Below are 17932 nucleotides of genomic sequence, written 5' to 3' on the forward strand. Positions count from 1 at the left end.
TCCGTCCCCCTGCTCACACCCTCTCTAAAATAAATAAATAAAAATCTTTAAAAAAAAAAAAAGAAATGGAAAGACATTCCATGCTTCCATGCCGTGGATTGGAAGAACAAATATTGTTAAAATGTCTATACTACCCAAAGCAATCTACAGATTTAATGCAAAATACCAACAGCATTTTTCACAGAACTAGAACAAACAATCCTAAAATTTGTATGGAACCAAAAAAGAACCAGAATAGCCAAAGCAATCTTAAAAAAGAAAAACAAATCTGGAGACATCACAATTCCAGACTTAAGTTATATTACAAAGCTGCAGTAATCACAACAGTATGGTACTGGCACAAAAATAGACACCTAGATCAATAGAATAGAAGAGAAATTTCAGAAATAAATGCATAATTATATGGTCTATTAATCTTCGACAAAGGAGGAAAGAATATCCAATGGAAAAAAGATAGTCTCTTCAATAAATGATATTGTGAAAACTGGACAGCTACATGTAAAAGAATGAAACTGGACCATTTCTTACACCATACACAAAAATAAACTCAACATGGATCAAGGACTTAAATGTGAGACTAGAAACCATAAAATTCCTGGAAGAGAACACAAGGCAGAATACTGATCATAATGAGCACTGAGTAATATATAGAATTGTTGAATTACTATATTGTACACCTTTGGGTTTTTTTAAAGATTTTATTTATTTGTTTGTTTATTTTATTTTATTTATTTATTTGAGAGAGAGAGAGAGAGAACATAAACAGAGGCAAGGGGAGAGGGAGAGAGAGAATCTTAAGCAGACTCCCCGCTGAACACAGAGCCCACTGTGGGACTCAATCCCACGACCCTGAGATCATGACCTGAGTGGAAATCAAAAGTCAGATGCTCAACTGACTGAGCCACCCAGGCACCCCTAAAGATTTTATTCTTAAGTAATCTCTACACCCAACGTGGGGCTCAAACTCATAATCCCGAAATCATGAGTCGCATGTTCTACCAACTGAGCCAGCCAGGCACCCCTGTACTCCTAAAACCAATATAACACTGTACATTAACAACACTGGAATTAAAATTTTAAAAATATAAAAATAAAAATAAATGCATCCTTCCTAAGGAAGTCTTAATGACAGCAAATCTGAGAGAAATTCAGCAAGAAACATTAAATGCCAGCATCTTATTGTCACCCAGGTAATGTACAAATGCAAGATTCAGAATTTACCTTAAAATTCAGAAGTGAAATAATTTATCAGAGGGATACATATTAACACCATTATTTGAACTGAAAAATGACACTTTCTAATGGAAAGTCCAATTTGGATTGATTTTGCCAATTAGTTCATATGGCAAACATTTTCCAAAACTTGAATAAGCTAAATCTGCAACCCGTAAGATTTTGATGAAAATATATCTGAAAGGGGAGCCTGGGTGGCTCAGTCAGTTAACCGTCTAACTCTTGATTTCTGCTCAGGTCATGATCTCAGGGTGGTGAGATCAAGGCCCGCATCTGGCTCGTTGGCAGAGGGGAGTCTGCCTCTCTCCCTCTCCCTCTGCCCCTCCCCCTGCTCTCGCGCACTCTCTCTCTCTCAAATAAATATCTTTTTATTTATTTTGTTTAAAGATTTTATTTATTTATTTGACAGAGAGAGACACAGCAAGAGAGGAAACACAAGCAGGGGGAGTGGGAGAGGGAGAAGCAGGCTTCCTGCGGAGCAGGGAGCCTGATGAGGGACTTAATCCCAGGACCCTGGGATTGTGACTTTAGCTCAAGGCAGACGCTTAACGACTGAGCCACCCAGGTGCCACATAAATCTTTTTCTAAAAAGAGAAAATGTATCTGAATTATATATTCATTATACAATACACAAAATATTATAAACCTTACAAGTATTTAAATTTATGGGGAAAAATTTAAATATCAGGGGCGCCTGGATGGCTCAGTTGGTTAAGCCTCGGACTCTTGATTTCGGTTCAGGTCATGATCTCAGGGTCATGGGGTTGAGCCTCGAATCAGGCTCTGCACTTAGTGTGGGATCTGCTTAAGATTCTCTCTCCCTCTCCCTCTGCCACTCACCCTGCCCTCTCTCTCTCTCTCTCTCTCACAAAATAAATACATGGGGTGGGAAGCCTGGGTGGCTCAGTCGGGTAAGCATCTGCCTTTGGTTCGGGTCATGATCCTGGGGTCCGGGGATGGAGCCCTGCAATGGGCTCCCTGCTCAGCAGAGAGCCTCCTTCTCCCTCTCCCTCTGCCTGCCACTCCGCCTGCTTGTGCACTCTCTCTCTCTGTCAAATAAATAAATAAACGCTTTAAAAAATAAATAAATAGAGGCACCTAGGTGGCTCAGTCAGTTGGGTGTCTGCCTTCAGCTCCAGTCGTGATTCTGGGGTTCTGGAATCAAGCCCCACATCGGGCTCCCTGCTTGGTGGGGAGCCTGCTTCTCCCTCTGCCTGCTGCTCCCCCTGCTTGTGCTCTCTCTCTCTGTCACATAAATAAATAAAATCTTAAAAAAAAAGCCTAGTTTCTTAAAAAAAATAAATAAAAATTAATTAATTAATTAATTAATTAAAGGATCTGCTTGAGGCCAAGATGCAGTAACAAGGACTAGATTTACCCTCTCACCTTAAAGAACACTCTCCCTCCACCTAAAAAAAAAACCAAAACAAAAACCACACATACAAAAAATATATGAAACAACAATTTTCAAGACGCTGGACATCAGGGGCACCTGGGTGGCTCAGTCGTTGGGTGTCTGCCTTCGGCTCAGGTCATGATTCCAGGTCCTGGGATTGAGCCCCATATCGGGCTCACTGCTCAGCGGGAAGCCTGCTTCTCCCTCTCCCACTCCCCCTGCTTGTGTTCCCTCTCTTGCTGTGTCTCTCTGTCAAATAAATAAATAAAATCTTTAAAAAAAAAAAAAGACACTGGACATCAGACAATAGAGGACAGTGATTTCTGAGAACCTGGGATTGTAGGAGAGAGCCCTACAATGAACTCAAGAGGGTTTCAGGGTGTGGCATAGGGAAGACAAACCCAGGTGAGAGTATGGGAGCCCAGGGTGGCCATGTTTGTGGGACAGAGTGCCAGAGAGGAGAGACCTACACAGAGAAAATACTCTGAGATGTAGGGAGGATATTCAGAGTATCGACTGGTGTCTGTGTCTGAGGAAACTACCCCATTGACTGGGGAAAAACTGTTGAGAGAATCAGGGGAAACAGTGCCCAGCACTCACATAGGGCCAGAAAAGAGCCTGTTCCCAACAGCTAAACCGGAAAACCTCATGGTTCACAGGACATTGGATAGAGTCTTTCTTCAGTAGTTGGAAATAATTAGCCCTAGACCAATGGTTCTCAACCTGGAGCAAATTTGCTCCCCTCCTCCAGGGAACATTTGGTAATGTGTAGACACATTTTTGACTGTAGGACTAGCAGTGAGGTGGTACCAGCATCGAGTGGGGAGGCCAGGAAGTTAGTAAGCATCCTGTGTGCACAGGACAGCCTCCTGACAACAAAGCACCATGTGGCCCGAAGTCAGTGCTGAGTTTCAGAAATCCTGCCCTAGACTACATGCTACTCTAGTCCTTCCTCAGGAATCTTAAAAGCAAGACTCAAAAGGATCAAAGGATCACATTGTTTCCAAATAAATTAACTGCATCCCACAGCAAAGCTCAAGAATATTTATAGGAAAACAAAACAAACAAACAAACAAACAGGGAAAAAAAGGTTTACAGGAATACAAAACTATGAGGTACCCAACAGGGTAAAATTCACAATGTCTGACACTCAGTTCTTCCTCTTCTAATCAAAGATTACCAGGCATACACACTCAGGAAAATCTAACCCATATTGAGGAGAAAAATCAACCAACCAAAACCAACCCAGAACTGACACAGATGTTAGAAGTGGCATAAAATGACATAAAACAGTTATTATCTCTGTATTCTGTAAGTTCAAAAGGTTAAGTAGAGAAAAGGCAGTTATAAAAAAGACCCAAATCAAGTTACAACATCTTACATGAAAAATACACTGATGGAATTTAACAGCAGTTTAAATATTTCAGAAGGAAAAAGATTAGTGAACTTGAAGGCATAGCAATAAAAACTATCCAAAATGAAAGAGAGAAAAGATAAATATTTTTTTCTTTTTTTAATTTTTTTTAAGATTTTATTTATTTATTTATTTAATTGATGGGGGGAGAGAGAGAGAGACAGAGAGAGAACACAAGCAGGAGGAGTGGGAGAGGGAGAAGCAGGCTTCCCGCCAAGCAGGGAGCCTGATGCAGGGCTCGATCCCAGGATCCTGGGATCATGACCTGAGCCGAAGGCAGTCGCTTAACAAACTGAGCCACCCAGGTGCCCCGAAAATACCAGTATTTTAAATGAGATTTGGAAAGAAAGCATTAGTGAGCTGCAAGACAATGTTAAGTGGCCTAATATACAAGTATTTGGAGTCCCTAAAAGAAGGGAAGAGAAGGGAGAACTGAAAATACAGTTAAAGAAATAATGGCTGACAATTTTCCAAACTTGATGAAAATTATAAATCCACAGACCCAAGAATCCCAATGAACCCCAAACACAAGAAATATGAAAAAACCACATCAAGGCAAATCATAACCAATTTGCTAAAAAACAAAACAGTGATAAAGAGAAAATCCTAAAAGCATCCAAGAGTAAAAAGTTTAAGCATCTGCTTTCACTCAGGTAATGATCTTGAGGTCCTGGGATCAAGCTCCACATAGGGCTCTGGGCTCAGCAGGGAGTCTGCTTGTTCCTCTCCCTCTCCTGCCCCTCTCCCGGCTCATGCTCTCTGTGTCTCTCTCTCAAATAAATACATAAAATCTTTTAAAAAAGAGAGAGGGAAGAAAGAGCGTCCATAAAGGCCACGAGGGAAGAAATGGTAGTGATGAGGGAGCAGAAGGCAAGCTGAGGACAAAGCGGAAGCTGGCACCCTACAACCCCCCCCCCGCCAACTTTGGGATATATGTAACATTCCTCAGGCACTCTGGGCTGCCCTAAAGGAAAAACAAATGGTTAACTGATAGAGATCACAGTCTTGCAGGACAGGAGTCTCCCTCAGTTTACAAGTGTCCTAGTGATTTACAAGGAAGAAGCTTTCTTGTCAATAACCTAACTTCCAGAGACCCATAACTCAGTTTCCTGAAGCCCTAACATCACCCTCCCCTACATGAAATTGAGGGAGGCTGAGGCAGAAGGAAATGTAAATAAAATTGAATTTCTTTTGAACCTGAAATCCATTGACAGGGAGGTGTGATAGGAGGAATGTAACATTTCTCCAGGAAACTCCCAACTGTCTTCATATTAGTTCCTCATTAGAGGGAAAAACAACCTTGGCTTGACAATAACCAGGCCTCCAGTATCCTGAGAGTCTTTAGCATATGACAGTCCTTCTGGAGACCCCTTTGTCCTCACCTCCCCAACTCCTGAGTATATAATCAGCCTCTCCTCAAGACCACAGGGCAGCAGCTCTTTCTGCCCACGGGTCCTGTCCCCGTGCTTTAATAAAACCACCTTTTTGCACCAGCGGCATCTTAAAAACTCTTTCTTGGTCGTTGGCTCCGGACCTCACTTACATTCTAAAACTTCATCAGTAGTACATTACCGCAAGGTTCTTACAGTGTACATGCAGTGGTATAATGTCACTTGAAAGCAGAAAATGATAAGTTAAACTCTAAATATAGGCTGTAAGTACAAACTCTTAAGAAGAAATAAACAGAACAGCCCTGCATCTATTAGAGAAATTCAGTGTGTAGTTAAAAGCCTTCCCACAAAGTAAACCCCATGTCCAGTTGGCTTCACTAGTGAATTCTATCAAACATTTAAGGATTAAAAAAAGCCAATTCTACACAAACTCTTCCAGAAAATTTAAGAGAAAGGAAAACTTCCCAACTCATTCCATGAGGCCATTCTTACCCTTAATATTACAACCAGGAAAAGATATTATAAGAAAAGCACAGACCAAAATACCTCATGTGGTTTTATCCCAGGAAAGCAAAATTAGTTTCACATTCAGAACTCGACTGGTGTTGTAACTGTGTGGTGATGGAGGTTAACTAGACTCATTATGGTGATCATTTCATAATATATACCAATTATCGCTTCATGTTGTACCTCTAAAACTAATATAGTGTTATACATGGGTTACGTCTCAAAAAAAAAAAAAAAAAAAACGCGACAGGCATGCCTGGCTAGAGCGTGAGTGGAGCGTGCAACTCTTGATCTCGGGGTTGTGAGTTTGAGCCCCACGTTGGGTATAGAGATGACTTAAAAATAAAATCTTAGAAATAAAATGAAAAAGAATCATGCTTTAACCCTTTTCTCCTTTTCCTCCATTATGAGTGAAAAAGAAGAGTGTCTGATTTCAAAATTACTCAGAAAGCCAAGCTGTGAGCTGAGGATCCACCACAGATGACAGAATTGCTTGGAGGTAATGCCCTAAACTGAGGCCTCTGGGCATTTGAAAGAACCAAGGGCCACCGTAGACAACATGCAGAGAAGCCAGCCAGGAACCACAGCCAAGTGCTTCTGACATCTTCAGCCACCAGGGTAATGGGGCAATAGTCTTCCAAAGCTGGATGTGGGGAAAGTACTAAGTTTCCATTTTCAAATGTCATCTAGGCATTCAGTGCTTGTTCCTTGCTATTTGTGAGATGCTTTCCTGGGAGGAGTTTGTAGTAAGAGTGGCAGGAAATGGACTAAGCAGAACACGTCTATTGTGCATTTCAGATATTCCCAGGAGTGCTGAAAAGGCATGGAGACTGGAAACAGGCCAAAAAGGCGATAGATATCACATGAAATCAATTGCCTGCAGTACTCATGAATTAAGTCTTCCATGTATTTTGTACACAATAATAGCTAATATTTAATAGGCATTTGCTTTGTTTCCAGGACTTTTTATGTATTGTCTCATTTAATCCTTCCTGCAACTCTAGAAAGTAATCTCAATTTCACAAATTAGGAAATTGAGGCACAGAGTAGTTAAATAAATAACTTGCCCAAGGCCACACATATTGTGTCAAAGACAGGATTCGGATCCAGATGTTTGATTCTGGAATCCACACCTGCACTTTTTTTAAAGATTTATTTATTTATTTTAGACAGAGTGAAAGAGCAAGAGAAAGAGCACAAGCAGGAAGGGCAGAAGCAGAGGAAGAGAGACTCCCAAGTAGACTCCGTACTGAGTGCGGAGCCAGACGTGGGGCTGGATCTCACAACCCCGAAATCACAACCCAAGCTGAAACCAAGAGCTGGACCCTCAACCTACTGTGCCACCCAGGCACCCCCCACACCTGCATTTTTAATCATGACACACACTATCTTTCATATGACATATGTATATACATATTCATATGACATATACATGCCTATCCTGCATTTCAGTTTCCACATATGCACGTTTTTTATTTTATCTATTTCTTTATTTGAAACCACCTACACTTATACAGATTTTGTTTATCAAGAACTGAGTCCTATTTGGATCTGAATTATTTATACATAATTTCCCTTTTGAGCACGAGTCTCAGTTACATCTCTAAACTTTATTTTAGCAAACATAAAGACACCTGGCACTGGTCTCTTCCACATATTTAGTCTTGAAATGCTGTTGTTCTTCCTCTACAAATCATGTGTTTAGCTCTATGTAATCTCTGCTGTGAAGAATAGATTCACATGTAGAGATCATTAGAAACACATGGTCAGAGGACAAAGAAAAAAATCAGTGTAATTCATGATATGAAACAAATTTTATTTTACTTAATTTTTTCTAAGTTTTATTTATTTATTTGAGAGACAGAAAGAGAGCATGCATGGCGGGGCGGGGGGGGGGGTAGGGGCAGAAGGAGAGGGAGAAACTCAAGCAGACTCTGCACTGACAGCACAGCCCAAAGTGGGCCCCAAACCCATGACCCCAAGATCACTACCCAAGCCGAAACCAAGAGTTGGAGGCTCAACCAACTGCACCACCCAGGCACCCCAGTATGAAACAAACAAACAAAAAAAACCTAATCATCTCAATATGTAGAAAAAGCATTTGATTAAATCCAACACCCATTAACAGAAACTCTTAGCCAACTAGGAATAGGAGGGACTTCTCCACCTGTTAAAGAGCATCTACAAAAACCCTCCAGTTAAGATCATACTTAATGGTGAAAGACTGAATACTTTCCCCCTAAGATCAGCAATAAGACAAGGATGTCTGTTTTCATCACTACTATTTAACATTGTACTGGAGATTCTAGCCAGTGCAATAAGGCAAAAAAAGAAATAAAAGCTGTATGGATAGTAAAAAAGAAGTAAAAGTATTTACAGATAACATCTTCATCTATGTAGAAAATGTAAGGAATCTATTAAGAAATTACTAGAACTAACCAATGAGTTTAGCAAGTTTGTAGATATAAGATGAATATATAAAAAGTAATTGTATTTCTTTTTTTAAAAGATTTATTTATTTTACAGAGAGAGAAAGAAAAGACAGTGTGTGTGTGAGTGGGGAGAGGGGCAGAGGGAGAGGAAAACAGAAGGAGACTCCTGGCTGAGTGCAGAGCTCTATACAGGGCCGGATCCCAAGGCCCTGAGATCATGATCTGAAATCGAGTCAGACGCTCAACAGACTGAGCCACCCAGGCACCCTTAAAAAGTAACTGTATTTCCATATACTAGCAGTGAACAATCAAGGATTGAGATAAAAAATATTTATAATAACATCATACATATGAAATACTTAAAGATAAATTTGGGCATACTTCAGGATATTGTAGGTTGGGTTCCAAACCATCACAATAAAGCGAATATCACAATAAAGCAAGTCCAATGCTGTTTTTTGGTATCCCAGTGCATATAAAAGTTAGGTTTACACTACACTGTAGTCTATTAAAGATTTTATTTATTTATTTATTTATTTGACAGAGAGAGACACAGCGAGAGAGGGAACACAAGCAGGGGGAGCGGGAGAGGGAGAAGCAGGCTTCCCGCTGAGCAGGGAGCCCAATGCGGGGCTTGATCCCAGGACCCTGAGATCATGACCCAAGCAGAAGGCAGATGCCTAACGACTGAGCCACCCAGGCGTCCTTACACTGTAGTTTATTAAATGTGCAATAACATTATGTCTAAAAAAGCAATGTACATAACTTAAAAATACTGTATTGCGGGGCGCCTGGGTGGCTCAGTCGTTAAGCGTCTGCCTTCGTCTCTGCCTTCGTCCCTGCTCGTATTCCCTCTCTCGCTGTGTCTCTCTCTGTCAAATAAATAAATAAATAAATCTTTAAAAAAAAAAAATACTGTATTGCTAAACAATGCTAACCATCATCTGAGCACTCAGCGAGTCGTAATCACTGATTACAGATCACCATGACAAATATAGTAATAATGAAAAGGTCTGAAATATTGAAGAAATACCAAAATGTGACACAGAGACATGAAGTGAGCAAATACTGTTGGAAAAATGGCACCAATAGACTTGCTCCATGTAGGGTTGCCGCAAATCTTCAATTTGTAAAAACACAGATCTGCAAAGCACAATAAAGAGAATCACACAAAAACAAGGTATGTCTGTATGGCAAAAGATGTACAAGACCTATATCACAAAACATTGTTGAGAGACATTACATATGATTTAAATACATGGGAAGATATAACTTGTTCATAAGAAGACTTGTAGATGAAATACAACTTTCATGAGCAGACTCCATTTGCTGAGATGTCAATTCAAAATCCCAGCAATTTCTTTGTAGATATTGACAAGCTAATTCTAAAGTTCCTATGGAAAGTCAAAATATCTAGAATAGCCAAAACAACTTTGAAAAAGAAATTAAAAGTTGAAAATAATTTCAAGCCACAGGAATAAAGACAGTATGGGATTAGCATCAAGAAAGATAACTAACTTAACATACAGAATACAGAGTCCAGCAATAGACCAAACATATATGGATAACCAGTTTTTGACCCAGGTGAAAAGACAATTGAACGGAGAAAAGAGAGCCTTTCAACAAAGGGTGCTGGAATAATTGGAAATTAGTTTCATGGATACTAATTGCCCACAAAAAAAAAGTAGAAGGGGGCTCTCTGAACTTAGCGCCAAGACCAAAGCCAAGTTTATTTATCTCTGATATATCTTTCCTGATAATGGTCCCTCCCGTTCCACCTTTACTATGTGAGTGGTGACAGAGGTGTATTGTTGGGAAAATATCATGTAATGAATGATGTGCCGGGTGTAAGCAATTTTAGTAACCTATTATGCTAGTAACCCTTAGGGTTTTAAGACTTCAATTCAGGATGGACTAATGGTATATTGGTAAATGTTTAAAAAAAAGGAGAGAGAAGGCCCTCATTTGCAGTATCTGAGTGAATACTCCCATGCAGTGGATTTCTAGCCACCAAGTGATGTGACTTAAAGAGGATGTTGGGAAGATATGAGCCTACTATTCCCACCACACAAATACGATAAAGGTAAATAACCCCAAGAGCACAGACAGTACTAAAACGTAGTAATTAGGAAGTTACAGATTTTAGTATCAAACACCTCTGTTTTTAATACAATTTATTCAATTGTAAGTTGACATAATTTTTTTAAAAGATTTTATTTACATTAGAGTGAGTGCACAAGCATGAGGGAGGGGCAGAGGGAGAAGCAGACTCAGAGCTGGGCAGGGAGTCCAATGCGGGGCTCCATCCCAGGACCCTGAGATCTTGACCTGAGCTCAAGGCAGCCGCTTCAGTGACTGAGCCACTCAGGCCCCATGACATAATTTAAATTTTAATAATAGCAGTACTTAAGGACTGGCTAGCCAAATTCTGAATTTTTTTTATTTGAGAGACAGAGAAAGAGCACAAGCGGGGGGAGGGGGGGGAAGCAGAGGGAGAGGGAGAAGCAGGTCCCCACTGAGCAGCGAGCCCCATGCGGAGCTCCATCCGAGGACCCTGGGACCAGGACCCCAGCAGAAAGCAGACACCCAACCGACTGAGCCACCCAGAACCCCCAAATTCTGAATTTTTAAGTCTGCTCCCATGAGCTTGTAGGAGCCAGCTCCAGCACACCACTGGCCTGGAACAGTTTCTTCTTCTTTCTTTTTTTTAAGATTTTATTTATTGGAGAGAGAGAGCGCGCGAGCGCGGGAGAGCACCGGGGAGCGCAAGCAGCGGGGAGGGGCGGAGGGAGAAGTAGGCTCCGCTGAGCAGGGAGCCCCAGGGGCAGGGCTGGATGCCAGGACCCCTCATGACCTGAGCTAAAGGCAGACGTTTAAAGGACTGAGCCGCCCAGGCGCCCCTGGGGGCAGTTTCCTGAGGGAAGTACAAGGTAACTTCTGGTTAACTTCTACTTCGTGACTCCCACTGAAAGGGAAGATCCTGTTGTGCACTTTTTAGTATTCTCAACAAACAGATGAAGAAAGAGAGGCCAGGTGCAGAGTCTGTAGTGTTAGGTTGTGGAGGGGAGTTTGAGCTCAGGCCCATCTCCAAAGCTAGAGATGAACACATCCTTCAAGTGCTCCTACGAGTTCTCTTTTTGAAAAACAGCATGATTTAGAGGACTTTTAGCTCGGCCCGGGCCTTTAAGGGGGCGGGAGACGAGGGGCAGCGGAAGAGGCAGAAAAGGAGCATTTTAAGCGTATAAATGCACTTAGGCGGCGGAAGGCTCTGTACAAATCAATACCAACGCGATCCCAGGGAAATGTCCGTGGCCTACAAGAAACAACGAGTGTGCGCGCTCCCACCTGCCCGAGGGCCTTTTGTCTTCTCCGGGAGGGACTTCATGGTTACACGCCCAGAATTCGGCTGCGCCGGCCGGGAGGGACCGGGGGCGGGGGGCGCGGCAACCGCGGGCGAGTCGGGGCTGGTCCTCCCGGCCTCCCCGCTTCCCGGGCCTCGCTCCCCTTCCCCTACAGCCGGCGGTGGCGGGGGGACGGTTACAGTAGTTGGGCCGGAGGATCTGGCGCGGGCACAAAGTCTGCGGAGACCTAAGGGCACCGCCCCGCCCGCCTCACGCCGCGCCCCCTGGGTCACGTGGCTCGTCGGTGACTGGGAAGAGCCGGCGGACCCCGCAGCTGTGTCTGCCGGAGCCCTGCGCGCCCTCGGAGCCATGCTGCGGAGCTGCGCCTCACGACTGCGCACGCCCGGGGCCCTGCGCGGCAGCTTGGGAGGTGCGCCCCCGCCGGCGAGGGACTCGCGGCCGCCGCCTGTGAGTCCGGGAGCCGGGCGTCGGGAGCGGGCGGCTGGGCCAGGCTCTGTCTGGGGGGAGCCGGTGAGGATGGCCGCGCTGAACTGTAGATCCTCAACCCGCTGGCCGCACAGTAAAAGCTAACGTCAGCGCCGAACGTCGGTGTTAGCGGGGTCGCTTTCAGTCCTGAGGTCCAAAGGCGGAGAGGGACAGGAAGGGGACACGGGCCTGAAGCAGCGTGCGGGATGCTGGTCTCTGGTCAGCAAGTCGAGGAATATCGCTGCGACTGAGACCAGTTGGGTCGTGGTTTGGGCAAGGTCACACACAGGCACGTGGTGGAGTTGGGGTCTGACCTAGGCAGTAACCGCTCCTGACCTTTACGGTAGTATGCTCGCGAGAAGAGCGGTGTCTCTTCCTAGGGTTTCACCCAGATCATCTCTGCCCAACGGATAACTGTACCACTTTCTCAACTTCAAAGGCTGTTGTAAGAGTAAAATGAGGTAACGTTGAACGCGCTGCCTGGCGTTAATACTAAATAAATAATGCTTGTTATTCTATCCCTATGTTTTGCTTCACTGAAGTATTCAATTATTATTAATTAAACCCCAACAATATGTAAGACATTGGTCTCTGATGATATAAAGATGAGTAAGAAAACCCTTTCTCTCAAGGAGCTCACAATCTAGTTTGGAAGAAAAGGATGAAATTGCAAAATTAAAACACTGTATGTTGTAATGAAGTTCTAAGGGAACCTAGAGGGAGGGAACAGTTTTTACTGAGCAAGAACTGCAAGCTCTTAGACCTTTCTTTTAAAGAATAATGTGTGCAGACTGGTTATTAATCCTATACCACCTTTCACCTTGGAAAAGAAAATGTCCTGTGCTCCTCTCGCAACAACAAAGATAATTTGTTTCTTTAATTATATGTTGATGCCTTGTAATCTGTGTTGAGAATATTTAACAGTAGTACTTACAGGCTTTGTAAGTCGTTTTTTTTGGTTCAGTAACTTAATCTTAAAAGGAAATACATTAAAAAGGAGTCATAACTTTAGTTAACAAGTCCCACTTGAAAAATATATAACCAAAGATCAAGCCCTCTATAGAGGGCTAGAAAAGGTAATGATATCCCTAACATTTATCCCTCAGGTACACAGTCTGTGCTGGGAATTTTTTTTTTTTTTAAGATTTTATTTATTCATTTGAGACACAGATACAGAGAGAGAGAGCATGAGCAGAGGGAGAAGGGAGAAGCAGGCTCCCCGCAGAGCCAGGAGTCAGGCGGGGGCGGGGGGGGGGGGGGTGCGGAGCTCTCCATCCAGGGAGCGGAAGGCAGACGCTTAACCATCTGAGCCACCCTGGCGCCCCTGTGCTGGGAATTTCCAAGTGCCCTTACATCAAGTATCTCTTAGTTCCTACCCTCTTGAACTGAAACTTTCATTATTTTTTTTCTCACAACATCAGTGTTCATCTGAGGTCCTAGGATCTACATGCCTCTAACTAAAATTAGAGATCCAGGGGCACCTGGGTGGCTCAGTCGTTAAGCATCTGCCTTTGGCTCAGGTCGTGTTCCCAGGGTCCTGGGATGGAGCCCCACATCGGGCTCCCTGCTCAGCGGGAAGCCTGCTTCTCCCTCTCCCACTCCCCCTGCTTGTGTTCCCTCTCTCACTGTGTCTCTCTCTCTGTCAAATAAAATCTCAAAAAAGAAAAAAAAAACCTTAAAAAAATAAAATAAAATTATAGATCCACTCTTCCTCTTCCCCCTCCTAACACAAACAGTAACAAGAACCTCCTTTCTTCTTTCCGCCCCAGTCTGCAAAGCTACAATTCTGGAATCATCCAAGGCTCTCCTATTTCTGTTTTCCCTATGATCAGTCTCTTTCCACATCCCTTGATCCCAGTATCCTAAAAGTCTCTTAAATCTTTTTTTTTCTTCATTTCTTTCTGCCTAGTTCAGCTTTTTTTGTTGTTAAAGATTTTATTTATTTATTTGACAGAGAAAGAGCACAAGCCCAGGAAGCAGCAGGCAGAGGGAGAGGGAGAAGCAGGCTCCCCACTGAACAGAGAGTCCCATGCGGGGCTCAATCCCAGAACCCTGGGATCATGACCTGAGCCGAAGGCAGTTGCTTAACTGACTGAGCCACCCAGGTGCCCCATACCTAGTTCAGCTTCTAACTATATCTCATCTGGATCTTTGCAACAGTTTTAACTGCTTTCCCTGCGATTCCCCTCACCTTTCAATTCATCCTTTACACCAGAGCAAGGTTTCTAAAACCTAAGTTCATGTTACTTGTTTGCTTAAAATTCCATAAGGCTCCCCATAGTGGAAAAAAGTATTTTATCATTCATATACCACCTTCATGTTTTTTTAAAGACTGCCTTTCTTTAATGAGTTTCATCCTAAGGAATAACATTTGTGAGATCACCAAGTGTGATGTGTTATTTATGTCCTTTGGTATTATGTATTTAAAAATACATATGCTGTAGTCCTTGTGCTACCTAAAATCATCTTTCATTTTGGTGTTTGGAAACTTTGACCTAGCAGATGAAATCTAAGCCCTGTGTTAAGGCCAAAGAGGCTCGATGGTGTGTTCCCCTTCTTTGCCATCCACATCTGGCTGCTACTCTCATTGCACCTTACATCCATGAAGACTGAAATCCTGCAGTTCTTCCCCATCATGTCAAACAGTTGTGTCACCTCTCTGTGCCTTTGCTTGGTGTAGCCCTCCCATTCTCTCCTTAGTGAACTTTTCATCCTTTAGAAATCACTCCATCAGTCCTCATCTTTTTGAAGTTTTCCCTGAATGTCACTCCTGTGTCTTTTTGTACTTCTGTTACGGTATTTTTCACACCTGAGGCTGCTAGCCCTTGAGGGCAGGGCCCAAGTCGTCTCTGTCTTAACCAGTTCCTGGCACAGAACCAGGCATATAGCAGATTTTAAAAAGTTCACTGCGTTTAAGTGAATCCCACACTTCAAAGTTAAAATCAGGTAGGAGAGCCCACAGCCAAGGGAGTCATTCTAGTTCCTAAAAGTCTTCAGTTATCTCTGGGGTGCCTGGGTGGCTCAGTCATTAGGCCTCTGCCTTCGGCTCAGGTCATGATCCCAAGTTCCTGGGATCGAGCCCCGCATTGGGCTCCCTGCTCAGCGGGAAGTCTGCTTCTCCCTCTCCCACTCCCCCTGTTTGTGTTCCCTCTCTCGCTGTGTCTCTCTCTGTCAAATAAATAAATAAAATCTTTCAACGAAAGTCTTCAATTATCTCTATCACCATGGTCCATAAAAAGATGCTGGAACTGATCCATCCTAGAGTTGCCTATTTAAATAAGACCTATGGATGAGCCAAATCCTACACATTCTGTTCTACCTCTCAACTGGCATGTATTGCTCAGTGCATATTTATCTGTGACTACTTGTGTTTATTTCCAGAATTCATGTACTTTAAAAGCCACATGATTGAGACTGGATTCTAAGGAAATAATCCAAAATAGAGAAAAGGCTATATTCATAATTTTCCAATGAACATTTTTATTTAGAGCAGCAAAAGATTAGAAACGCTTTAAATGCCTAACTTAGGGGCACCTGGGTGGCTCAGTCGTTAAGCGTCTACCTTCGGCTCAGGTCATGATCCCAGGGTCCTGGGATCAAGCCCCATATCGGGCTCCCCACTCCGCAGGAAGCCTGCTTCTCCCTCTCCCACTCCCCCTGCTTGTGTTCCCTCTCTCACTGTGTCTCTCTCTGTCAAATAAATAAATAAAATCTTTTTAAAAAAATGTTTAAAAAAAAAATAAATGCCTAACTTAACTGGTTAGGTAAATTATAGTAAATGAGTCTAAAGGACTATTTTTCTGCTGTTGAAAATGGTGATAATTGAGATTAAGGACATGAAAAAGTGGGCACTAAATAATTTTAAGTGGTGAGGCAGGAAGAAAAAATACATTTCTTACTGAAATTACAAGTGTATTAAGAAAGATTACATTTAGGGGCACCTGGGTGACTCAGTTGATTAAGCAACCAACTCTTGATTTCAGGTCAAGATCTCAGGGTCATGCTCTGTGTCAGGCTCCATGCTCAGCTCAGCGGACAGTCTGCTTGAGAGTCTCTCTCCCTCTTCCTTCCCATCTGCTCCTCCCCTGCCAGCACACCTGCTCTCTCTCCTAAATAAATGAGAGAAAGATCACATTTAAGATAAGTTGGTAGAAAGACATCAACATTTATCATTGTTTGCTTTTATTTTTGAGAGAGAGTGCGTTCCGATGAGCATGAGTGGGGGGAAGGGCAGAGGGAGCCTGCTTCGGCTGGATGAGATCATGACCTGAGCCAAAGACAGACACTTAGCCAACTGAGCCACCCAGGCACCCATAAGTTGTTTTTTCCTTTCTTTCCCAAATTTTCTGAACTGGGTTCTAAAGAGATAGAGAATCCAAAACCATAGGAAAAAAACAAAGGTACAAATCCTGGGTTAGGGAGTGGAGTAGTCTCGACCCTGCTCACATTTCCCCTCATGAAGTTGATACTTCCTTCTGTTCAGTCAAGGAGTTGTTAATTCTGTGGAGTTTTTGAGACAGGCTGCCTATATTCTCAACCATCAGGCCAGAATCAGAGCCGGCCAGATCAGAGCCAGCCGAGGTGTCAGCATGTCAGTGGAAGGCTGGTTGGCTGGTTCTTCCATCACAGCACAGCCTTGCTGTTTTGGTATCAGGGTGTGGTCCGTGATGAGGGAGCAGAAGGATGGCTGAAGACGGAGCATAAGCTGACACCCTGCAACCTCCCCCCAGCCCCCACTCCTGGTGGGACATGGACATGTGTGACATTCTTCCAGGAATCTCCCAACTATCTTAATGTTAATGCTTTGGTAGAAGGGAAAAACAACCTTGACAATGGCAAGGCCTCCGGTATCTTGTAGGTCCTCTTTAGCACGTGAAAGTTCTCTTGAAACCTCCCTTTTTCCTTACCTCCCCCAACCCAGTAGTATATAATCAGCCACCCCTCACAACCCCAGTGCAGCAGCTCTTTCTGCTTACGGCTCCTGTCCCTGTGCTTTAATATAAAATCACCTTTTTGCACCATAGACTTCTCAAGAATTCTTTCTTGGCCATCGGCTTCGAACCCTAGTAACGTCTCAGTCCAAGTGTTGTAGATACATTGAATCTGAATTAACAAGGGTGACTGGAAGTGGAATGCCATAGAGTTGATAGCTTCTGTGATCTTAAATATTCCAAGATTTCTGCTGAAGCCAAAAAAAAAAAAAAAGATCCCTCCCCCCCCAAAAATTTTTTCCTTTCCAGTGCCTATGGCCATTTGCTTTGTCCTCCTTCGTAAGTCACCCTTTGTCCCCCTCCAGGGTCTCTGCACCATTCCACTTGCTGCCTGGGCATGAGTGGTAGCATTGCTCAGTGCTGCAGAGAAATAGCATGGGTGGAAGTCATGGTTACTATGACACCAAGCACCTGTCCCCCCCGCCTCCAACTTCCTCCTCCTCTTTATATTCTCTTTCTTGATAATTGGCTCTATCACTCACCGTGTTGCATAATTCAGAAACCTGGGGTTGGTGTTTGTATTTTTACTCTTCCCTTACTCCTTATCTGCTTCATGCAGTCATAATTTTCACTTGGGTTACCTCTAAAAGCCTCGACACAGGGTCCTCACATCCAGTCTTGGTCCCTCCCACTATCTTTCTTATGATGGTCAGATCAGATCTTGTCATTTCCCTATTGAAATCCCTCTGGGAACAACTGCAGATACAGACCAGTTCAGGCCAACTAGCTTAGTATGGAAGT

At 43.3% G+C, this 17932-nt stretch overlaps 1 protein-coding gene and 1 long non-coding RNA gene across 7 annotated transcripts in view; one reads left to right on the forward strand and one right to left on the reverse strand.

Annotated features, from left to right (window-relative positions):
* Positions 1–11844, reverse strand: part of LOC118552378 (uncharacterized) — a 604572-nt gene extending 592728 nt beyond the window's left edge. Inside the window, exon 1 of the long non-coding RNA XR_013447914.1 lies at positions 11719–11844. This is a non-coding gene — a long non-coding RNA (uncharacterized LOC118552378). The remainder of the gene's footprint in view (positions 1–11718) is intronic.
* A 201-nt stretch (positions 11845–12045) lies between these two features.
* Positions 12046–17932, forward strand: part of THEM4 (thioesterase superfamily member 4) — a 40976-nt gene continuing 35089 nt past the window's right edge. For all 6 annotated transcript variants that reach the window (XM_078072423.1, XM_078072428.1, XM_078072426.1 and 3 more), the window contains exon 1: positions 12046–12182. In XM_078072423.1, coding sequence (XP_077928549.1) covers positions 12084–12182 — 99 coding nt within the window. In that variant the 5' untranslated portion in view covers positions 12046–12083. The remainder of the gene's footprint in view (positions 12183–17932) is intronic.

The sequence above is a fragment of the Halichoerus grypus genome, chromosome 5 (assembly GCF_964656455.1).
Source record: "Halichoerus grypus chromosome 5, mHalGry1.hap1.1, whole genome shotgun sequence".
Taxonomy (NCBI): domain Eukaryota; kingdom Metazoa; phylum Chordata; class Mammalia; order Carnivora; family Phocidae; genus Halichoerus; species Halichoerus grypus.